The sequence below is a fragment of the Molothrus aeneus genome, chromosome 13 (assembly GCF_037042795.1).
Source record: "Molothrus aeneus isolate 106 chromosome 13, BPBGC_Maene_1.0, whole genome shotgun sequence".
Lineage (NCBI taxonomy): Eukaryota > Metazoa > Chordata > Aves > Passeriformes > Icteridae > Molothrus > Molothrus aeneus.
The window spans coordinates 6,374,179-6,398,969 of NC_089658.1; the positions used below are offsets into that span (position 1 = coordinate 6,374,179).

The following is a 24,791-nucleotide window of genomic DNA, read 5'->3' on the forward strand; positions in this document are numbered from 1 at the left end:
TTTTAGAGTAATTCAGTACAGCTTCACAGTTCTTAGTCTTGGTGGGTAAACTGACTGTGTAGAAGGAATAAAATCATTGTCTCTTAGGTTCCTTGTTTCCCAGTTTGCAATAAAACTAATTATTTTTAGTGTGACGCTTTAGAACAGGTGTTTATATTTTCCAGAACTTATTTTGTTAATGCATGTTCTAAAAAGTGTAGATGCTTCTGTATTTAATTTTAAAAAATACAGAAATGCTGAAGTAGAACATCTGGTACCCTTTGAAAGTTCAGCTTTAATGAAACTTGATTGTGTTAGGAATCTGAATTGCTTTGAATAACACTACTTTTTAACACCAACATTGTAAAAGGATTTCTAAGACAAGAGTCTCTCCGACTGATGCAAATTTGTTTGTTTTTCTTCCCAGCATGCAATGAGTGTGATTGGGATCTTTGCAGAGGAGCAGGCATTGGTACTGCAGATAGTGGCAGGAATATTGCATTTGGGAAACATCAGCTTCAAAGAAGTTGGCAACTATGCAGGAGTGGAGAGCGAGGAGTGTAAGTACCTCTGGAAACTGTTCCAGCAGCAGCAGTGGGCTGCAGCCCAGATGGCAGAAGGTGAACTGCAATTTAGAGCTGCTTATCCAAACAGAGCGTAGATTCTTAGAATGCCAGGCTGCCAATTGAGTCTCTGCCAAAACCAGGTGCTGAGGGCCCCTCTTTTGTCTTGTAAAAGGCCACTGACTTAAACAGAGGGTGATTTTGAATTTGAGAAATCCTGTTCCAGCCTTTGAGTGTGAAATAATAGACACTGTAAGAAGGGCTTGAACTCTGCTTCTTCCAGTGCATCAGCACACATTCATAAACCCCTGTTTATTGTGTGGTTTGTGTGGCTCCTGTGCTGTGGAAGCAGCTCCCAGCTGTGGGTGTCCCTGGGCCCAGGCATCCATACAGGTGTGTGCATGTGCCCTGTAAACAGAGATTCAGAAATGCAGGCTTTACATTCTGTAGTTATGTTCCCTGTCTCAAATTCCTCAGCTGACCCCTCATTGTTAGCCACAGCTACTGAGTAACCATTTCTTTCCAGTTCCCTTTCCCTTGTGCTCTGTCCTGTAGCAGCTGGGCTCACAGCAGCAAGGTGTTGGAATGTTCATGGACTTGGAGTTTTAAATGTTTTTGTTGTCATTTACACCTTGCATCCAATGTGGATTTATGCTACTTGGATAGTTTAAGGACAGAGGATAAGCACAACACACATAACAGTACCTTACACATACCTGTGTGATCTCTGAATTCGTGGTTCAGGATGGGTCTTATGTTTAGGAAAATTGCATTTGTTTACTTCTATGTAATTTATTTCATAACTAACTTATCTTGTGCAGTCAGCTTCACACTCAACTGTATTAGCATTCTCCTGCTATTTGTTTTATGAAACTGGGAAATAAAAATTACTAATTTTTAACCTTCCTAGTCTCTCAGACTTCTCAAAAGAAGTTAAGCGAACCCAAAGAAAAACATTTTGTGGCATGGTATTTATCTGCCTTTTGGTTCCAAATGTGCTACTGTGCTTCAATTGAAATCACAGTGTTAAATCTTTCAATCAGATCAAGATATTTGAAAGCCATACAAGATGGATACAGAGCGAGTTGCATCAAAATAACAAATGGCAAAGACATTAATTGAAAATAAATCATTAGAAGTGGTTGTATTTCTGTGATGAGCCATGTCCACCATGTTTCTCCTGCTCTCTGGGATACAAATATATAAATTGTGTATGAAAAATACAAGGGAAGAAATTAGAAACTAGAATGAATATCAAACTTACACATAAATATACTGATTTTAGAGAAGCCAGAGAAGAAATAGCCACATCCAGCACATCATTTCTGCATTATGCAGATGAAAGTTGGTCTCATTTCTCTTCTCCGTTAGTCCTCCCCTCAGTTTACTGTTTGTCCTAGCCAACTAAATAGTAAAGCATTCATAGCCTGCATAACCATGAAAGATAAAGCACAAAGAACCACCACTGGTTAGTCCTGCTTTGTGTAAGCCTGAAATAATAAAAAGTTTAGGAATTTGGTCAGTAGCATTCTGATTGTTATACAGCCAATTGCAGAAAAACATGCAAAGCCATTCTTTAGGACACCAGAAACTCTACTCTGAGTCAGAATGAAATCTGTACAGACCATTCTTGACAGACCTTTAGACAAATACATCTTTAAAACTGCCAGTGATTGCAGTCTGCTCTAGTTTTTGTTTATATTAATAGATGAAAAAAGTTCTTATTTGCTGGAAACCTTCCATGCTACAAATCATGGCAAATAATAGTACTTCTCTCTTGGAAGGAGAAAAGGGTTTGAACTCTCCCTCTTTACACTTGCATTGTGTTGAAAGGGTTGTTTTTCACTTCCTGGAAGCCCAGGAGGTGAGCCCAGTCTTTTCAGCTTTCCTTCACAGAGTGCATTTAAAACTACTCCACTGAATGCTACTGATGACTCTTTGAGGATCATTTTTTCAATTACATGCATATCCTGCTTTATAATAATTTCCAGACTGTAACTTTATGGTCCCTAACTAGGGAAAACAATCAGGCATCTTAGGAATGTGAAGCTGTATCAAGTGCTGGCCAGCTCCTCTTCCCTTACAGTAAATCATTAGCACTGGGGAGGGTTTCTGGGCTCTGCATGGTGCTCCTTGCCATTAGACTGTCTTCATAAATTCTTACCAGTAGTATTGGTTCAGCATTTTTCCTGGCATCTTAGCAGTATATGTGAGCATATCTGGTGGTCTGTAATTGCCTGCATTCTTTCCCAAGGTAAAGCCTACAATGATTGACCTTTTCATGTGCTCCTCATCCTGAGTTCTCTGAATTACCAGAGATGTTGCCAGTGACTCAATTTTGTGTGGTTCCTGGTACCCCAGAGTAAATTTAATCAGTTTGCTGATGGTAATAAATCATATTTTAGAAAGTGGGTGGTTATTTCCAGTTTTAAAAATACTTCTGGAATAATGTACTAAAGGGTTTAGTGAAGTCATGCTGTGACATTACAGATGCATAAAGTGCAAGTGGCTGCCACCTTAGTGATTATTTTACATCCTCTCCAGAGCAGTAAAGTAGATCTGAAACCAATGGAACATGGAGGAAACACTGTTAGAGGATCATGTGCTTTAGTGGAGGTGCAATACCAACTCCAAGAGTTTTCCTCAGGAGCTGTTTCCATTTGCTTTCAAGGCACTTCTATTTTTCCACTCCCTAAGGTGTGTGACACCTGCAGTAACATCTGCACCATGTGCTGAGAGTGAGAGAATACCAGACCCTGGGCTGGGCTGCTTGTGGCACAGATGGATTTTTGTGCTTTACTTTTGAACAGGGGGAAACAGAATTGGCAAAGTACTTACAGAATAAGGAATTAAAAAATAAAAGGCAAGGTAATTGAAAACTTTTTGCAATGATCTAACTTATAAGAAGAAAGAGAAAGGATATTAGGAAACAGCCTATTTTTTATTACATTTTAAACATTTCATGTTTTTACAAAGAATTTTCAATGGTGTCAATTTTATTTCATGTGTGAGCTCTACATTTTTTCCATCTCCTCCAAGAGTGGTTTGTTTGAACCACACAGTTCAAAACTATGTCCTGTGGCAGCTTACATGTTTGAAGGACTGAGGGTACAGAAATAGCTGACTATTTTACTTCAAGGTCGTTTATCTTAATTGAAATCCATGTAAGTAAAGAGTTGAAAATGTCCTTGAGGAGCATAGAGAAATTTTGAAGACATAAACTGCTCCACTTTTCTTTTTTAAGTTGCACACTCCATGCATTTTACTGTTATTTAAGATAAAGGTAATTTTTTTCTTTGTTCTGTGTTTAGTCTGTAAGTCATAATCCAGCAAGCCTGATCTTTCTTGCAGTTTTAGCTTTCCCTGCTTTTCTCCTGGGAATTAACCAGGACCGCCTGAAGGAAAAACTGACCAGCAGACAGATGGACAGCAAGTGGGGAGGCAAATCTGAGTCCATTAATGTCACACTAAATGTGGAACAAGCCTGCTACACCAGGGATGCCCTGGCCAAGGCCCTTCATTCCCGTGTTTTTGATTACTTGGTGGATGTAAGTTGGATTTGCTTGATTCTACTGAAGTATCCAAACAAGTTCAAGCGCACCAGGAATGTTCCTTGCAGGCCTTTTGTTGCCTGCATTTCTCTGCCCATGCCTGCCCAGTGCAGTGGGAGTGTGGCCATGGATACCAGACACAGGGCACTGCCTCTGACACCAGCTGTGCTTGCAGGCTCCTGCTGTGACTGTCCCTGGGGATCCTGATCTCCCTCCTGTCAGAATCCCCATTTCTGAGTGTGATTCCTCCTTCTCAGCAGGGCAGAATTGGCTGGTTGTGCTCCCCTGCTCTCTGCTCCCACTTCCTGCCAAGAGCCCCTTCAGCAGCAGGATTTGGCAGTGGAGCCAGGGGCCAAATTCCACTCTCCATGCTAAAATGCTCTCTTGTTCAGAGTCAGACCCTGGGCTGAGCTGGAGCCTGGGAGCCCTGGATGCTCCTGGTGCAGCAGGGATCTGCTCCCTGGGGATCTGCAGTGACCCAGAGCTCCCTCCCTGTCACCCATCCCTCTGTGCCTGTACCAGCACTGACCCGCACAGGAGGACACACGGAACACACAGTGCGGGGAAGAGATTCGGTGAACCCTCAGCAAAATTCATCAAATAGCAGAGTTAAAGCTGTTCTTTTTGTGTTGGCTCCTTTTATTTAACTGAGCTAATTACAATGAAAAGGAAAGATTTTTGTAGATAGTAGATCCAAAGGCTCACTGACCTGGAAAGCAGGATAACGTACTGTTCATTTCCTACCTGTAACACTTTATTAAAAAGTGAAAGCAAAAGAACATTTTCTATATATTTGTATTCAATTCAAGTATTTTTAAAGAATTTTATTATAAGTATTTAAGAATATTGGTGTATTTTAATTGTATAAACTACACTTTGTTTTATGTTTTGTTTCTCTTTTGTTAGTCTATTAATAAGGCTATGGAGAAGGACCATGAAGAATATAACATTGGTGTCCTTGATATTTATGGCTTTGAAATATTTCAGGTAGGACAATGGAATACTTGGGGTTTGAGCACGTCTGACCTAGGAGAGCTTTTTTGTAATTTAGAGGGGAAAAAATTTAAACCAGAAAAAAAATCACAAATCCTACAGCCAGAATGAAAGCAAAAAATCCCAACCCATCTTTCTGGACATTGTGATCTCACTGGTAATGTCTCACTTAATAAACATGAGGTATTGAAGAAACTTCAAAGAAATTAAGTCATTGTTCTTAAAAGGAAGATCTGAAATTCCACAAAATGTCTATAAAGTCAGCAACCCATCTGTCACTGACAGTGTTTCTTTGAAGCTTATTGCCAGAGTGAGAACTAAAAATCATTGTATATAAGGCAGGAGACTAATTTTTACATTGCTTCCTTTTCTACAGAAAAATGGTTTTGAACAGTTCTGCATCAACTTTGTAAATGAAAAACTGCAGCAGATTTTTATTGAACTGACACTGAAGGCAGAGCAGGTAACCAGACTTTTTAAAAATTATTTTGGAATTCACAAATGAGCTATTCCTTTTTCAGCTGGTGGCAGAATCGAGGTGCCATCATCTGCAACAGTAGATCTACCTTGTTAAGCGAGATAAAGGGAAAGAAAACAACCTTTGCTGTTGGCTGACCCTAAAACTGTAAAGCACATCAGCTGCAGGCATTTGTTCTCTGCTGGGGTGGTGCAAAGCCAGTCCACCCCACGGTGTGCTGCTGCAGTCTCATGACTGTGCCCAGGCTGCTGCAGTCTGACTCATGGCAGGGATGAAAGCTGCAGCCTGGCTCCATCCCTGGGCTTCCCTTGAGCATGACACACATCTCACTGGGGATACTTCCCTTCATTTCCTCCACACCTTTTCTGGTTTTGAATATATATATATTTATATATATTTATATATGTACATGTGTCTATATGTAAGAATGAAATAGATCAGAGAAATACAAAGGTACTTGTGAAGGTATTTGCAGTTCTCTGCTCACAGTCTTACTGCCAAATCTCACTTTTTTTGTTTCTGCATGGGAGAGCAGACAGGATGCAGCTGAGACAGGAGCCCTGTGTGCACTGTGAGCTCAGGGCTGGCACCAGCTTTGGGACAGAGTTTTCAGGAGTGCCCAGACACAATTGCCTTTGTGGGAGAGTAACCAGTCATGGCACTGGGTGCACAAGTGACCTGCAGAGTGTCTGCTGAGCCCTTGTATGTGCCACTGACTGGGTCAATTTAATCGAATTTTAATATGGATTTTCCCTCAGTCTTTCTTTAGGTGTCTTTTTAGATACAGCAGTTGCATACAGAAATAAAAAGCTGCATCTTCATTTCATGCACATTTCTAAATGTGTTGTCTGGGGGATCTGATCTTCCATGTGCCTGTCACAATCTGAATTTTTTTAAAATAGATCAGGATGTGGATACTTAGGTGCACTGTCAAGATACTGTGAAAGTCATTTTGTTACTATTTGCAAAGTGCTTTGACAATAAATGCAGTTGAAATCTTCCTGGTGTTGTCAGTAACCACGGAAGGGCTGTGAATGACAAAGGAATGTGTGGGGAGAAGAGAGTAGGATTCCAATTCATCTTTTAGGCAGCAGAGAGCTGGATTTAACTATCAGTAGGGTCATTTCTCCCACCTCCACCCAGTCATACATTTGGCAAGTCTTCCTGAACATGAGTAGTGCAGAGTTTGTGTCTGTGGAGTGTGTTGTAAATCTAGTGCTACATCTACAGTGCAAAAGAATGTTTGCATCTGTTTCTTTTTACTTAACAGGAAGAATATGTACAAGAAGGAATTAGATGGACACCAATAGAATACTTCAACAACAAAATAGTGTGTGACCTTATAGAGAACAAAGTGGTAAGTATTTAGAACAAGCAGGTGGAGAAAACAGCAAGAATTTTTTTCTCTTAAATATTTGGGTAGCTGCTTTTTCTCTAAAGAAGGTTCATAGGAAAATGCAAATACTGTTGTTGAGTTACTGAGTCATACTAAATCTATATATAAATCTTACATAAGATGTCTTATAGGAGCCCTAAGATATGTCATGTAAGATATACCATCCAAAAAGAGAACTATACCATAGCATGATTGACATGCGACTAAAAAGACAAAATAATGGGAATAAATTTATATCCACTGAAATATATCATGACCATACTGACATACTATACATCAGCTAATGCTCTTTGTGTCCCTGGCAGATGGAATTCAGTCTGGGGAAGCTACAGCACCACCTTTCCTTCCAGATGCTGTTGCAAATCAAGCAGAAACAAGTGAAGAGACAGTATTGTAGATAATGGAAATTGTGTCGTTTTGCTCCACAGACCGTTCTGTAGTCTCAAGTCTTTATGTTCTGTTTTGGGATGACAACAAATGTTGAGTTGTGCTTTAGGTCAGAAGTAGGATGTTTCTCAGATAGTTCTTTATCCTCATGTAGGCCAGGACAGTTTTGAAAGACTGGAGTGGCTTGTGCTTAAATGCACATCAGATTTTCCCATTTTCTGTCTGTATGAGAATAGTTAGCAAGAGAATAAAATTTCCCTCCCAGTCTCAGGTTATTTAGCTCCAGGTTTGTCAAACTACAGCATGTCCATTTAAATACTTTCCTCAGACGTGGGTTTACTTTTCGGTGGAGTGAGGAAAGAAACTTTAAACAGATGTTGAGTGTTTTGATGTTTTTGTTAATGTGGTTTTTTTCAACAGTGACCACTGTTTCCTCCATCATTTCCTAGTGTCATCTCTCCTTGAACTATTTGCATATTGGTGTAAAATTAATCTCAGTTGATTGGAGGGAAATCTTTCCTGGCTGTGCTTTAGTGTTTTTGTAGCAAAGACAACTTTCTCTTTGGGGGAAAAACTGGCATCATAATTTTTTTCCCCTCCCTTGAGCTGCTGTTGTTGTTCCCCACCACATTAGAACCCCCCAGGGATTATGAGCATTTTGGATGATGTGTGTGCCACCATGCACGCTGTGGGAGAGGGGGCTGACCAGACACTGCTGCAGAAACTGCAGATGCAGATTGGCACTCATGAACATTTCAACAGCTGGAACCAGGGCTTCATCATCCATCATTATGCTGGAAAGGTAACGTGGAAAATCCTCGCTGAACTCTCTGTAATGTGTTTCTGAGAAGGAGAACAGTAATGAGGGGAAGGGGGAAGCCCTGCAGGGGGCTGGCTTGGTTTTACACAGCCAGATTCTCCCAGGAGACAGTGTCCCTTCACAGGGCAGGGAGCTTAGGACAGAAATGCCTTCACAAATGGCCCTTGCTGGAGAGAGGAGTCTGAGCCTTGCTGCTCTCAGAACCAGAACTTAAATGTAATAAATGAGTGCCCCATGACTTTCATTATTGTAATCTCATTTGTTTATTACAGTAGCAGTAAATTTAAAGAATTTAGATATGAACATGATATTTAGGTGATGATATGCCAATAAAACTGGAAATATAATGTGCAGATCTATCTTGTTTGGATTTATTTCTCAGGGTATTCATTGTTTTTTGCAGTTAATAACAGTGAATCCTTGCTACACAAAAACTTTTCTTAGTAGAATTCAGTATTAAATTCTCTTGTCATGTTCCATTCACTAGTTCCATTAGTTTTTTAAAATTTGACTTTAAATGGAATTTATATTTAAGAATGAAGCTCCTTTGTTGTGAAAAAGTTTAATAATACATGCTAGAATTTAGTGCTCACTATAGTATCTAAGTTTTACCAGACTAACCAAAAAGTACAGAACAGCAACTGATGAGCACAGAATTAAAATTTTCTTTAATTATTGGGTTCTCAACTTACCACAAACAATCAATTTCCACCTTGGCCCAGGTATCTTATGATATGGATGGATTCTGCGAGAGAAATCGGGATGTTCTTTTCATGGACTTGATTGAACTCATGCAGAGCAGTGATTTGTACGTAAGCAAACCTTGCTTGGAGCAGGAATGCCGTGGTGGTTTGGAGGGCACAGAGGGCCACACTTCTCTGCTATGCACCTGCTGACCTCCTTTGTGTAACAGTGCCCATACCCAGTGCTGCAGGACAGCAGCAGCACTGCATTACCCTGACTTTGATTCTGCAGATTGGACCAAGGGAGGCACTGTCAGAACCAAATGTTGTAATGGCAGCCTTTGTTGTGGCCTCAAGCAAGGCCATCAGTGCTCTGGCTCCTCTCAGAACAGGCACTGTTTTGACAAAATAACTTTTTTGGTGATGTATTTTAATTAATTGATGCTTATTTTTTAAGAAGTGTGCATTTCTTCAAGTCGTCTAGATGTCTGGTGTCATGGCTTTCAATGCTCACCAAAATAGCAGAGGGTCTCTGTGAGGAATGAGGCTAATCTTAAAATAGATTTGATATAACTCAAGAGTAATAGAAATAGCTATTTATATTCTGCTCAACTATCAACTTTTACAGCATATTCCTTGACATGCCTGCATTGAATTGTCTTTCTATGCCAACCCTGTTTTATAAATTCTTTCCTAGGCCTTTTATAAAGGCTCTGTTCCCTGAAAATCTTCAAGTGGACAAGAAGGGCCGTCCTACCACTGCAGGCAGCAAAATCAAAGTATGTCTCTTTATGCCGTGTTGGTGTGTGTATATGTGGTTGTGTGTTTGTGTATGAATAGCTAAATGAGTTTTAAAAAGTATTTTCTTTTTTTACTGTCCTGATATTTTTAAAGATAGATGTTAGGAGTATCTTCATGGCAAAGTGATGCATTGTTTCAGCATTGTTAGAGTTGTTCTGCCCAGCATCGGTGTTCATTAGATTTTGCATCCTATAGCAGTGAATTTTCAAAAGGAGCAATTGATGGTTGTTGTGTGTGCATAATGAGTGAGCCACCTCACTCAGCCTCTGATGTCCTACACTAACTGCACATTACTGGTCTCTCTGCAGTGCAGAAATGCCTGACCCAGCACCCACCCAGTCAGCAGCAGTCTCTGCTGACCACAGAGTGCCTGGCCTAAGGCAGCGAGTGCTACAAGGCCAGGCTTTGGAGACAGATTGTAGGATACACACTTAGATTACACATGACTTGCAAACCAATATTTTACCAGCCTCTCTTCTCACATTTCACCCTGACAGGTTCACTTGATGCATTTGCTCCATATTTTTATATGGAACTTCTATGTACTTATAGAAGTTTTAATGTATTACATTGCTGGAGATAATGGTGCCTTCTATTTACTGATAAGTTAATTATGAGGTGCAAATTATCCCAAGACACTTTGGTTGTTGGAGAAAGACCAAAGGCACTTGTATCTAACCAATGGAGTCATCAGCAGATGGTTGATAATTGTAGGATTCCCTCAGGATTTACCCTTTCAGCTCAGATGCTGTTGTTTTCCTGTGTTTACAGAAACAAGCCAATGACCTTGTTGGCACCCTGATGAAGTGCACACCCCACTACATCCGCTGCATCAAACCCAATGAGACAAAGAAGTCTCGGGACTGGGAGGAGAGCAGGTATGGAGCACAGAGTGTGTGTGTGAGGAGAGGCAGTGCTCATGGTCAGAAGAAGCCACAAAAATTCCTGATTTGTAATTGTACAGACTACAAACAGAACTACATACTCTAAACCATCAGAAATGAAATCTGGCATGACCTCTCCTAAACTCTGAAGATAAGTGCTGGTCACTTGGTCTAAATCAGCACTTGGTGTGTGCAGCTCTTGGCTTTTCTCTTGCCAGTTATGAAAAACCAGCATTTGCATGAGTAACACAACCAGTATATTAAAGACTCAGTTTTCCATGTAAAATGTGCACACCAAATGTGTTATGATCACTTCTAACTTTGGCTTTATGCTTTGAAAATAGCTTCTATTAAGAAGCCAGAAAGCCAGTAGGAAATCTGTATCAAACCTGCCCAGCAGTCTCTATAACCAACAGTGGAGAAGGTTCCTGTTTTACTTGCATTTAATTAGCCAACTCTTTAAAAAGAATTGACCGGAATGTCACATCAGGTGATTATATAGACATTAAATAGATGTCTAAATGATGTTTTTGGTTTATCACATCTGTTTTAAGGCATCTTTAACTACATGGTGCTTGTAGCACCTTCCTCTGGAAAAGATGCTGCTCTTTTTGCACTGGGGTAGGTGCTCAGTGGGATGTGTAAGCTGTGTGGGGCCCTAATGTAGGTAGCATTCATTACTATATACCAAGTACTTCTGAAAATGGTAAAATTGCTGATAAAGCAAGTGGTTATTTTTATCATGGTGAAACAGCTTGCAAAGTCTGATAAAAAGCATTCTTGGACAACCCCAGCAGAATTCCCTTCCTGCCTTTCCAGCAGACCAGCACAGTCCCATGCAGATGGAGAGCACTTACAGAAGCTGTTGGGGCTGCACTCCAAAGTCTCACTGAGGGCTTGGCAGTAAATGTAGACCCACTTTAGCTTTTCCACCCTGAAAATCCTACTGTGCAGCACTTAATTTTCTGCTCTCACTGGGGACCAAAGGAGGAGACTAAGTGATCCTGGGAAAAGTATTTATAAAACTTATAGTTAAAAATCGAGGGGCTTTTAAAATCAATCATTTGCATATTGGGAAACAGGCCTGTTATTGTGGAAGGTGTTGCTAGGAAACCAGTGAAACAAATACAGTCCTAGTCCTGAGAAAAGGACAGCTTTCAGGAAACCCCTTCAGGAGCAAAAATGGGCAAGATTTCTTCTTGTTTTCCTGTAGTGAGGATGGTGTGTTACCCGTAGCTGCTGTATTTGCCAAGTGAAATACAAAGGATTGTATACTGTCAAGCTCAGACAGAAATGGAAAATGCTGCTTACAATGGTAATCCTTCATCCCTGTTTAAACATCCCAACATTCTTCAATTTCAATCTGTTATTGCCCACCTATTGTACTAGGACTTCACTGGGGCACTTAGTGGCAGGTCTGGGGAAGAGAAATTTATGTGCATGTGACAATTCAAAGTTAAACTTAATATTGTTGTTTCTCAAATTTACTGTGAAAAAGATTTGAGGGAACTAAAAAACATAATTGAGTTTATGTAATACTTTGCTGATTGGTGGATTTTAAATTTTTTTTGTTTTATTTTCTTGTGTGGTCACATAATGCTGCATCATACACAGGCTGCCTTAGTCAGTGGAATGGGAGTAGCAATTTGCTTATTAGTAGCAGGTTTACTAGACCGTGAAAATGTAACTGAAAAAGGAAAAACCCTTTCACAGAGCTGCTCTTACTTCATGCTCACAGAAGCCGTGGAACTCCACCTTTCTGCTGCTGTTGAATAACTCCAGAATATTTAGCACTGAAACATGGCCTTGTGTAATACCTAAAGCTTGTATAATACCTTAGTTAGTCCAGAAATTGGGATGTTCTTGAAATGTGTTTTTGTTCAGGTCCTGGCACAACCACTTGGACTTGTATTCAAAACTGCTGCATTAGCTGAATTCCCAGACCCTGACCTGCTTGAGGTTGCTGCCTGAAGGGAGATTTTCAGTGTGTCTTTTCTCAGAAAGGAAAGGAAAAAACCAGAAAAATGTCTCAAATTCTCTGATGCTGGACACTGATGCTGGCAAGACAGTAAGAAAATGGGAGTAGTAGTGTGGCTCCAGTGCATTATTCCAGATGTGAACAGGAGGGAAAGCTATAAACAGGAAAATGTATTTTTGTCCACCACCTTTGTACTGTACCAGAATTCTTGGAGTGGATACAAAATATACTTGATTCCTTGAACACAGCAAGATTAAAATGTGTAGTAGTCTTTATTTTAAGCTAAAAGAGCAACATCACTCATCATTTAGTAAAATACCTCTCAAAAGTGATCTTCAAAAAGAAGAAATAACTGAAGAGATTTTGTCATTTGTGGCAAGGGATTTCAAAAGATTTTTCCCTTCCTACTATGAGTCATTTGAAAAAAGTCTCAACAAAAAAAAATTGAGTAGTACATTTTATATTCAAATTTAACTTTGCAAAATAGCTTGAGAAATAACATTGAATTAACTGTGAGTGTTCCAGGATTTGAAAAACCTTCTGTAAAATCAGAGAAATAGTAAGCAAAACAAAAAAATGGCTCATTACAGGCTCACTTTTTAAAAATTATATGTAAACAAATGGTCTTTTATATACTGTTTGTTAAATTTGCAGGACTAAAATCTTAAAAACTGTTATAGTTCAGACTGAAAGCTAAAGCTTTTATACTTTGCTCTGTAGAAGAACAGCAGCAGAGTGAAAAACGGACCTTGCTTCTTTCAGCGTATGACTTAGATGAGAAAAGTAAGAAAATGCAAAGGAAATCAGCAACTGAAATTCTTCAAATCAAATTACCAAACATTAGGCAGTAGACTATGTAAGGATATGTAGACTAAGCAGGATATGTAAGAAGAAACATATAATCATAAATGTGTCAGGGGTGTAGAAGGAGGGAAAAGTGCAAAAGCTTTTTTGTTTTGCTGTTTTTCTGCTTAGCTTTTCATGGGCACATACTTGTTCTGATTAGAACCTGGCTGGAAGTGCTTGGTGTGAGGCGGCTCTGCTGATCTTGGGATAATGATGCTTCAGTTCCCACGTGCAGCAGAGTTTCTCCACAGCCATTAACACTTTCTGTGGGACTGGTACCAGCTCAGCTTTTGTTTGTAATTTAAAATGTGCCATGGATGAGTCATCTGTTGCTGGTTGTAGCCAGTTTTGTGCCTATCCTCGAATCCTTCCTTTGCAGCATGGTAAAATTAGGAGGAATTCTGGCTTTTCATCAGTATGCTGACCTGGCTTTCTTCTTTCTGATTCTTTGTGTAGTGAAGGTTTGGCATCAGGGGCTTTTTCCAGCCATCACATTTGGTCTTCTCTCCATAACAACGAGGAAAAAAATGTTACTGTGTTGCTGTTTGAGCTATGTAAAGCATAGGAAAAACCTTCAGAAGAGAACACAAAACAATTTCCCAATCCCTTGGATACCAGCTGTGTAATTGTATCAGTAATAGTTACTTGGCCTTTTATGGATTTTATTATTTAAGAAATTTATACAGAAATTATTTTGGAGATAGGAAGTTAAACTAGGAACAAATTATAAAGTTAATTTGCTGCATATATTTCAGTGCTGTAGTCTACCTACCTGGAATATCTTCCCTTCCATGCAGTGTGCAGGGTAATGTGAAAATGAAACTCATTTACCTGTGCATGAATTTTAGCAATCAACAGTTAAACGTGATTCAGATGTTTAAGAATGCCTCAATCCACAAATATGCTGAAATTAAATGGATTTTAAGGCTTGCATTGTTTTTGTCCCCAGGGTAAAACATCAAGTGGAATACTTGGGTCTGAAAGAAAATATTCGAGTCAGAAGAGCTGGCTACGCCTACAGACGGGTTTTCAAGAAGTTTCTGCAGAGGTAGGTAGCACTGTTTAGAAGAATTACTGTAAACAACAGCAGGGTTGTTTACATGATAAGGAGACAACCAAAAGGTTGCCAGTTTTGAAACCTTCCCAGTTCTCACTTAGCCATTTCTCCACATGTGCCTTGCTCAGTGATCTCCATTACACAGAAATTTCAAAGTGCTTCAAAGCCTGGCTTTGTGTCATTGAAAATACTTCATCTTTTCTGTAAACTTGCCTAAAGTCTCAGTATTTGTAGTGCTATGAGAGGGTTCCACAAAGTTACAAAGAGTTCAAGGAACTGATGCAGTGCCTGAAATCTGAGTGTCCAGCTGCAAGCCTTTTTCTAAAATGTTACTGCTCCACTCTCCCCACAGCAGACAGAAGACAGGTAAAGAAATCCGCATGTGCCATTCAACCACTGCAGTGTAAAGAGAGCCTCAGCTTACAGAGCTTGTTATCCTTCCACTGGTGTTCTGACAGCTGGGAATGGGCACAGCTCAAACCTCTGCAGCTGCTCTCAGAATGAATGAGAGCGAGTCAGAGCTCTGGAAGATCAGTCCTGTTCTCGGTGTCTTAGCGCCAGCTGTTACCATGATTAACTACCTCCACTAGCTAATGAAATCCTCTTAAATAGGAGCAGTTTCAAGATTTATACAACATTCAGCTTCTGTTCTTCAGAAACTGGACACATGCAGCTAATAAGTGCCCAAGCAGGCTTTATGTGATAAATCAGCTTTTGCTGGAAGTTGTTGCATTGAATTTGAGAGTGTCAAACAAAACCCAATCAGTTTTTGCGAGGAGTGGAGTATAGTTAATCAGACAGCACAGAACAAAGCCATTAGTAATCCTTCATGATAGTACCGAGAATATTCTAATAATGCAGTAACAGCCAGACCTAAAATCTCTGAAAGTATGGACTTCATTTTCATGGAACAATTATAAATTCCTTTTTCTTTATGACTTTCAAGCTTAGATGTATAAGCATGAACATGCTACAGGCTATGTTACTGAACACAGACTGTTGCTGAGACAAATAACAGATTTATACTGTGTGTTAAATCTAGCCTGCACACAGACTGTGAGGGCTGGGCAGGCTCTGAGAGTTCTGCACAGAGGAAAGCTATGTGGTACTTCTGGATCCACAGGCAACTGAAACTCCTCTTACAGAATTCATCCTTTTGTTTTAGATTAATTATCTTTGTTAAATGTAACATTTTGTTATGAGTAAAACTTTTCCTGCACCCTTTCCATTCACAGTTCCTAGCATCCAGAACAAGCTCTGTTCTGACCCCCAGAGTCAGTGTGAGTAAAATGGGGCTGAGACATGGGATGACAGGAAATGCATGCTTGTACACTTGTTTTCATTGGGCGTCCCTTGGCAGCTCCATGCAAGTGGAGATTGCTGGGCTGAATAGACTTTTATGTACAAAATTTACATTTGCATGCAAAAAGCCACAGTCACTGAAAAGGCCTGTGTGTTCCCAAGCATAACCAATCTGAAAGCTGAGCTCCCACTCCCTGCTCAGCCATCAGACCTAACTGCTGACTGGGAGTTTGTAATACCTATCTGGGGACAGTCATGATTTAAAATTGTTTCAGAAGCATGTTAAGAACACACTTAGTACTTGTGCTGAAATCATCTGCAAGATCATATTACACAAGCTTAACAAACCTGGATTCATGGATAGTGACATGACTGTTTCATGGGGAGCATGCATGAGGACACTGAAGTGCCATTGCTGAACAGCAGTGAACAGTCAGAGTTGTCACATTGTCAACCTGTGAAATGCTTAAATAGCGCATGTTCTAGAATTATCTGTTTGTTCTGTCCTCTAGATTTGTCACAGAAGTAAAATGTATGAAGTTAATTTGATGAAAAAGGAGAATTTTAAATCTATTCTTTGTTCTCAAGAGTTCTACACATATTAAAAGGTCTTGAATCACGTTTTCCCCTATGCCCTCCTTTGCAGCTCAGGAGATGTAGGAGAGAATTTGTAGCATGCTGAAATGTCATGTCACAGTCTCTTGTGTTGGTAGCAGTTTCAAACACCTTTATTCACCTCAGCTCCTTTACCTTCAGACTTGGTCACACCCACCTACACAGCTGCACTGTTGGCAGTACATGATGAGCCTGCAAAAGAGGCTGGTAAATAAATGAGCTGGGAGTTACTTTAAGTTACAACTCCTTACTGGGTTGCATCTATTTATCCCATAATACTGATAAATCACATAAATATGTAAATGTACACATTGTCTAAACACAGACTGTGTATAATACACTGCCATATTTAAGGTGGTGTAAGAGCTACTTCATTACGCTGTCCAGCAGAGTACTTGAGCATTTGTTAACTGAGAGATTTGAACATCAGTGGTTTGAATCCTACTGAATTACTCAGAAGTTACTTTCTTTTCATGCACCTTCTATTCAGAGGTGTTTGGGTTTTGTGATACGTTTCTTCTTAACTGTTTGCTATTTCTGTTTGTGTGGTATTGTTACTTAAATTGCATGATACTGTTCCTGCTTCTTGGCTGGATAACATTTTAGATATGATGATAACCAGTAATCAACATTCCTTTAATGTATTTTCCAACAGCTCCTTGCCTGGTTTTTGAGAGCATTTTATTAGGAGCTGCCTATATCATCTTAAGAACTTGGGAATTACAACAAACTGACCTCCAGAGCTGATCACTTTTTTCATGGGTTGAATAGTTTTGCTAATAAGCATGATTTACTTTACATCACTTAAGTATGCCTAAGGCATTAAAAGGAAACTGTCAAGAGTAAAGAATATAAGACTTTGGGGAGAAATTTGTCTCAATATATTTAGCTGTTCTCCAGTCTTGTCAAAGGAGCCCAGACAGCTGCTGCCAGAGAAGTTCCTTCCCCACAGACATGCTGGGGCAGCTAAAGCCCAGCAGTGCTCCTTTGGTGGGCAGTGGAACAAGGCAGCTTTGTAACTCCAGCCTGGCAGCTCCAAAAGCCCAAGTGAAGCCTGGAGAAGTGGGCAGTTTAAAAGGGGCTGCAGCCTGGCATTACTTCATTCTCAAGGCTTACAGAGGACACCATGAGAGAGAAGGCTCCGTGCTTTCTGTCAAAGTTAGGGCACTTCCCTGCTCCTTGGGGGCCCTCTGTGGGGTCAGTTCCCAGAGTGCCCTCAAGCACCAACATCACTGTGGCTTCCTTCTTGCACCAGCGGCCAAGCCAGAGGCTTCCTGGGATAGAGCCAGCCCTGGCTCCGTGCTAAATGCAGCCCAGCTGTTGAGCATGTCGTTAGGAGCACAAACTGGTCACTTGCTCAGAAACAGAAAAGACCTTTGTAAGAATAAGAGTGAGAAGGCTTGAGTGAGAATTTGGACATGTGCTTGGGAACCAGCTCAGAGTACCAAGGATGTAGCTACTCAAACCTGGGCCATAGGTCATTGTTGGTGAATAACCTCACCCTGGACTTAAGCAGATTCCAGCAGAACTTTGTGCAGTGAACTGCTGCAGTTACCAGACAGAACTTAGCATCTGGAAGTGGGAGACTCCAGGGTACTGTTGTCCTTCTCAGTTGTTTGGTCTCACTAAACAAGAAACATCTTAATACTGTGCATCTGCACACACACCAAGCTCTGAGCCTGCTGCCATTGTCACCCTCCCCCAGGGTAGTGCTGGCCAAGAGTCAGTGGTGTTCTGCTGCTGCTGTTTGACCTCAGGTTTTAATCTCTTCTCATTGGTGGTTTAAGGTATGCCATTCTCACCAAAGCAACCTGGCCCTCATGGAAAGGAGAAGAGAAACAAGGTGTCCTCCACTTGCTTCAGTCAGTCAACATGGATCCTGACCAGTACCAGCTTGGGAAGTCCAAAGTCTTCATCAAAGCTCCAGAGTCTGTAAGTGTGCCAGAACACAATTCTTTAATTATGCAGCTATTTGCTGAAATTAAAGTCCTGCCTGCTCAAGTTGAGCATGATACCTGCTGAGGTGTGGGAAGTGTAAAAATCTGAGACAAGCTGAGCCTGTCTATCACAGAGCCTCTGTAAAGGGCACACTACATAAAGTCACTGCAGGGGTTTGGCACTTAATAGAAAGAGAATTAAATACATCAAGAAGAAAAATAGGTTATGAAGATGCTTTGGTATCAAGAACATTGGTCCTCTTCTCATAACAAGAACTGTTGATGAAGGTAGAATAATCCCCAGGGACGGTAAGGACAGTAAATCAGTGTTCCAGAATGACTGCAATTTGAAATCCTAAAGGGAACATTAGGGAGGCATCACAAGGCTGGTTTTATCCTGTGCCTACTAAGTTAGGCAAAATCTGTTGGAAAAAAGTTTTCTTACTTTGCTGTTCAGGAAGGTTGTTAAGGAAAATCTGTGCTCTACTCACCCTTCTGGATTCCTGGTGCATCAGGAGCCATGGGCCTTAGTTTGTGTAGCACATCTTGCAGCTGAGCATCGATTTCTTGGTGTTTGAAGTTACATGCTAAAACAAAAGCTGAACACTTCTATAGCTACCATTTGCTGTTCTAGGAACATATATTTTTCTAATAATTCTAATAATTCAGGCAATGACGCTGCTGTGCCCAATCACATGGGAAGGTATTTGTTAAAGGCAAAAGAAGAATGTTTCTCCAAGGCATTATAGAAATTTTGTTGTTTCTACCATAAAAAGGGTAAGATATTGTTCAGGAATAATGGGATTTACATTCCTGCCTACATCTGAGAGACATGTTCATACACCACAGCATGTAGTACTTGAGGTGTTGGTTATTACAGTTCTTCAGGTGGCATATTGGCAGAGCAGGAAACTATTATGGGATTGATCCTACTTGGTCATGGCAACAACAGCCAGCCAGTTCTGAGGGAGTGTGAGCTTTACCTGCTTCCTGTGGAGCACAGCTGTGATTTCTTTCTGGAGATTATTGGGAGTTTTGTCTTACAAAGTTGGTGTGATTTCCTGGTGTCTGTCCTGTCCAATAGCCCGGTGGCAATGCTGCCATGGGATTGATGGATCCAGTTTCCCTTCAGTCATAAATGATCTGTAACCCAGCCTGAGTTGCTGCTGGCTCTTTGGAGAGGAGGACGTTGCTGCCCAGTAGAAGCATCTTCCCATCCCAGTGCATTTTTGTGATGCTAGGTCCTGCTTGCATGGATATTCACTTAATGGTGTATCTGTGAGTTTTACTGAGGGGCAATTCTGCAGGTTAGGACAGCATGAAGTTGACTGGAAATTTTTTGGGGGTTGTGTTTCAATTTTAATTTTAATTAATATTTTTAATTACTAGATATGTTTGGGTTTTTTTTTTTAATGCCATAAAATCTCTTTTTAAGTAAGTACTAAAATGAGTCTGGGCTTTTTTATTTTATGTTAAAAATATTTTTAAGAACTGAATATTTTAAAGAGGGATTTATCTTTTATTAAGAAAGACAATCATCTTTCATCTTATATTACTAAAATATTGGCTAGGTTCATATTGCTTCTGAGAAAAATAATCTTTTAGATGGTAAATGAAATTTTTTCTTTCTTCCACCAAAAACAGCACTTGTTGGGGTTAAAGATGAAAAATACTTGATTTGCTTGAGAGTGTAGGGGAGGCTTTATAATACATGTTTTAGGAAAGGGTTTATGTAGTATCTTTATTTCTATAGTTCAAGAACTGTATTTTAGCTCAGTGATTTAATTGAACTTCCTTAATGGTGACCTTCAGCTGCAGATGATAGATTATTTTGCCCTGAGATTTTGCAATTAACATTATTGTTAGAGAAATAACTGGTGAGTATTCATCAATATTGGTCACTGTAACCTGAATTTGGTGAGGTCAGTCATGCTCCTGCTGCAGCTGAGGATGTTTTTGCATCAGGAGCTCTCATGCCTGTGCTGAAACCCCAGCCAGTGCTTGTGTTCAGGAAGAGATTTTAAAAAAATTTTAAATAAGTTTGCTGTAGATGGAGAATTGCCAACTGTGAAATAAGGTTTTATGGGTGGCAGAAAGGCTTCATTATTTACATTTCCATCACACACCTGAATAAATAACTCTGTACAGGAGCAAGTGAGGTTTTGTGGAAATGGTTTGCATCAGATCGAGTTTCCTTTTTCAGATCAATATGAACAACTGTTTTTCTAGGTTTGCATGGTTTAGAGCAACAAAGTAAAAAAAAAAATCCTAAAGCCCAGGTTTGCTTCTCCATATACCCATTTTTGCTAATTACTCCTGTGAATGTTTAACATACAATGCAGGGAAATAATAAGCAACAGTCATGTCAGTGGACTGATTGAATGCTGCAATTTAGCCAAATGCTTGTGCCCCTGATAAGAAAAAAATCCCATTTCACTGGAGTATGTAAAAGGCTGTAGTGAATATGCTGTATCCTACAATATGAAGTTGTTTAAAATGCATTAAATTTACATGTCTTTTAATGAGACCTGGGATTCTCAAAAAAGGAGATCCACACTCCATTCATGTTTTAATAAAATAGTATTTTCTCTTGATTTCTGATATTTTAGACCTAAAAACCTTACTATGTCATTCTTGTGAGTTGTAAGGTCATAGTTACAAGTCCTGCAGCCAGCTGACAACCTTCAGTGGTGAGAAAGAATGGAGCCAGTGGACAGGAGGGTCTGAAATTCAGCCAGGGAAGAAAGTTGCTCGTGAACAGTTGTGTTACACATGGCACAGATCCCCACAGGCATGGTAACATTCTGACAAGAGAAGTAGGAATTTTGGAGAATGTGTGGGTGGAGGCTGAAGAAATGGCCAGTAGAAAACCTTGCATTGCACCAGTAGAGTATTTCAGGGAGAATCCGTATTCCTCTTCCTTCATCATTGGGTGTGGAACTTAATGGGTAGACTGGTAAGAGCCACAGCCACTCAAGCACCAGAGATCTCTTCCAGAAAGGCTTCCTTAGCATTCCAGTCTAGATACCACAGCTGTGGAAGAGGAACCAGCTTGGATCTAGAGTGAAATGCACTGGAGAGTTGTCAGAAGTAAAATGCAGCTTTTTCTTGAACTTTGCGTGTAAAATGTCTGCCCCACCCCACTGTCTCTTTGTACAGCTGTTCCTGTTGGAAGAGATGAGAGAGAGGAAGTATGATGGATATGCCAGGGCCATCCAGAAGGCCTGGAGGAAGTATGCAGCCAGGAAAAAATACGTGCAGATGAGAGAAGAAGGTAGGTCAGAACTTCTGGTGGCAGGGACTGCACACACACATGGTTGCAGGAACAGAAGGAGGGGCACAAAGGCGGGGAAATCCCTCTCTGTAGGCAAAAGTTGCATTGCAGGTAATTGTCTGAGTGATTGCACTTTGTTGGAGCCCTGCAGTACCACTGAGGAGGTTGACTGCTCTGCATGCTTGGACTGGGCAGTGTTTTGCTCTGAAATCAGAGCCAGACTGAGTAGGACAGACAGGGGAGGCAAAAAAAGAAAACTTCCCACAGTTACACAGGATCTGAGTAATCTGTAGGTGATAAGATCAATCCATGGACTCTCCTGGGACTTAGTTGTGTGTGACCTGGGCTGTGTGAATGAACATGCTGGGTTTGGAAGGGTTAATCTTTAATTTATAGCACTGTGAGAGATTTCTTAGTTCCAGAAGTGCTCCTAATTAATGAGAACTACACTTGCCATCAGTGTATTTCATTAGGAATGGGTTTAATGATCACATACATCCTTACCTAAAGGATTAGAGGCAGTGCTTCACTGTTTTTCCATATTACAAACAATGTGGTTCTCACTTCCCAAGAAATTCTGTGTGAAACAGTTGGCTCTTGGAGAGCATGAGTTTAGGAAACCTGGTAGATGCTATTAATCAGTGTTTATGTTTTGTATTTAAGCATCAGATTTGTTGCTGAGCAAGAAGGAGAGAAGACGGAACAGCATTAACAGGAATTTTGTGGGAGACTACATCGGCATGGAGGAGCACCCCGAGCTGCGCCAGTTCGTGGGCAAGAGGGAGAAGATCGATTTTGCAGACACTGTAACTAAATATGACAGAAGGTTTAAGGTGGGTGGAACAGCAACATCCCCTGAAGACCAGTTCTGCTGTGAGTCAGACTTGTCTTCACCATCTCGTACCAGGAACTGCCCAGCTCAGGGCCACACCAGGCAGGACACAGCTGAGTGTTTCCAGTGCCCAGGACACAGCTGAGTGTTTCCAGTGCCCAGGACACAGCTGAGTGTTTCCAGTGCCCAGGACACAGCTGAGTGTTTCCAGTGCCCAGGACACAGCTGTGTGTTTCCAATGCCCAGGACACAGCTGAGTGTTTCCAGTGCCCAGCTCACAGCTGTGTGTTTCCAATGCCCAGGACACAGCTGAGTGTTTCCAGTGCCCAGGACACAGCTGAGTGTTTCCAGTGCCCAGGACACAGCTGTGTGTTTCCAGTGCCCAGCTCACAGCTGTGTGTTTCCAATGTTGTGTTTCAGAGTGTGAAGCGAGATCTCGTCCTCACTCCCAAGTGCATTTACCTGATCGGGCGGGAGAAGATAAAGCAGGGCCCAGAGAAGGGCCAGGTGAAGGAGGTCTTGAAGCGAAGGATGGAAGTGGAGAGAATTCTTTCTGTTTCTTTAAGGTCAGTACCTGCAATATATTTTTTCCATTAATAGAGCAATTTGATTGATGAAGTGGGAATTGTAAGCTTTCTTTTTGAATTTGCTTGCTTTGGGTTTCAGACTTGCTTCAATAACCTTCAAATTTGCAATTTATCCCTAGTCAAAAATCTGCCATTATTGAAGAGAAGGATTTTAAATGTAATTTTAATAGCACCATTTAATTTTAAATGTTTTTTTTGCTAACAGTAATTACTGTAAAATTACTAAGTAGTATTCCTGTCTCTCAAAAGGGATTGTTTCAGCTATTCTATTATCAACACCTGAAATAAAATCAAACCTGTTCTCAGAATGCAAGGCTCTGTAATTAATGCTGCTTGGACTTTGTTATGTTTTTAAAAATTAACCATGAGTACTCTGCAAATGTCATTATAATGCTGGCTGTGTTTGCTGATGACATTTTAAACTGGGTGGTGTATGCTCTGATTTCCTTGCAGCACCATGCAGGATGACATTTTCATTCTACATGAACAGGAATACGACAGTTTGCTCGAATCAGTCTTCAAAACAGAGTTTTTAAGCCTCTTATCGAAACGATACGAAGAGAAAACGCAACAAAAACTACCTCTGAAATTTAGCAATACGTGAGTTCTGGCTTTTCTCAGTGGGCATTTAGGGATAAATGGTTTGTTCTTGCTGCCAAGGCAAATGATTGAGTGTAAGTTGTACTTTATTTGCAATACTAGGAGGTAGCACAGTGTAAAACCCTGCATGTGCAGGGATTCCAGACTTTGTGCTTGCCTTGTCAGAGGAACAGGTTAGGATTTACCAGGGCCATTTGACACTTCCCACTGTGTGTGTGCATGGAGAGCTGCCTTTGTTCTCCTGACAGGGAGGGCAGGGCCTCTGCTCAGCTGCTGCTGGCTCCTGGCAGGAGCAAGGAGCATCCTCTTCCTTCACCTTCACCTAGGAGTGCAGACATCTCAGTGAAGAGTTTGAAAGAATTCTGGGCACATAATGTATCAGTCTGAAATGCTGAAGTTTGTTGTGGGTGCCAGGGACTGCATGGTGAAAGAATAATTCTAAGGAGGCCTCACTTAAGTAAATGATATTGGGAATATTGTTTAGAAACAAGTGTGAAAACCTAGAGCACGTCTGACGTGCACTTTGGCTGTGAGGACATCCTGGAAACAGTCCCAGCAAACATGTGCTTTTGTTAATACTTCCACCCATTGAGGAGATCAGCAACAGCAGGCCTTGGATTTGTATGTTTATTTTATTGCCTTCAAAAAGGTGGAGGAATTACAAGAAGCAACAGGAGCTCACTAATTTTGTTTGGAAAGGGTGTAGAAAGAGAATTGAAGTGAGGAACATAACTCTAGCATACACTCCTGTACACTGAGAATGCAAAGCCAGTATCAGGAGTGTCACGTATTGCATTTTTGGGGTCTTGCCCAAAACCCTATGTGAGTACAGTTCAGAGCAGATGGGTAGTGTGGAAATGCTGGGAAGGAGTGTGTGTGTGTGTGTGCCTTTATGGGAAATAATGTGAAGTGAAGGGTGTGAGGCGTGTGTGTGCAGAGCTGTTCCCTTACAGCTCAGCACAGGCCCTGCCCCGGAGAACCCAGGGCGGGGCTCAGCCGGGCACAGGGTGGGGCTGTGCCTCTGACTGTGTGCAGGGCATGGTCACAAACAGCAGAGGCAGCACAGAGGCACTGCTGGCTCAGGGCTGACACATCTCCTGCTTGGACCTTTGCACATTTCTGTTCAAAGCTCACTGTCCTCTCCAGGGCATCTTAAACTTCCTTGGAGAAGCTGTACCAGGAAAGTTAAAACATAAATTAAGAACATTTTTTTTTAAAAAGCATGGAA

The 24,791-nt window shown here is 40.9% G+C and overlaps 1 protein-coding gene across 1 annotated transcript in view; it reads left to right on the forward strand.

Annotated features, from left to right (window-relative positions):
• Positions 1 to 24,791, forward strand: part of MYO1E (myosin IE) — a 76,746-nt gene that overhangs the window by 44,431 nt on the left and 7,524 nt on the right. Inside the window, 15 exon segments of the mRNA XM_066559106.1 lie at positions 407 to 539; positions 3,894 to 4,090; positions 5,000 to 5,080; positions 5,463 to 5,549; positions 6,835 to 6,921; positions 7,982 to 8,149; positions 8,890 to 8,975; positions 9,548 to 9,629; positions 10,423 to 10,529; positions 14,309 to 14,407; positions 18,121 to 18,265; positions 21,430 to 21,544; positions 22,208 to 22,377; positions 22,797 to 22,942; positions 23,417 to 23,563. Coding sequence (XP_066415203.1) covers positions 407 to 539; positions 3,894 to 4,090; positions 5,000 to 5,080; positions 5,463 to 5,549; positions 6,835 to 6,921; positions 7,982 to 8,149; positions 8,890 to 8,975; positions 9,548 to 9,629; positions 10,423 to 10,529; positions 14,309 to 14,407; positions 18,121 to 18,265; positions 21,430 to 21,544; positions 22,208 to 22,377; positions 22,797 to 22,942; positions 23,417 to 23,563 — 1,850 coding nt within the window.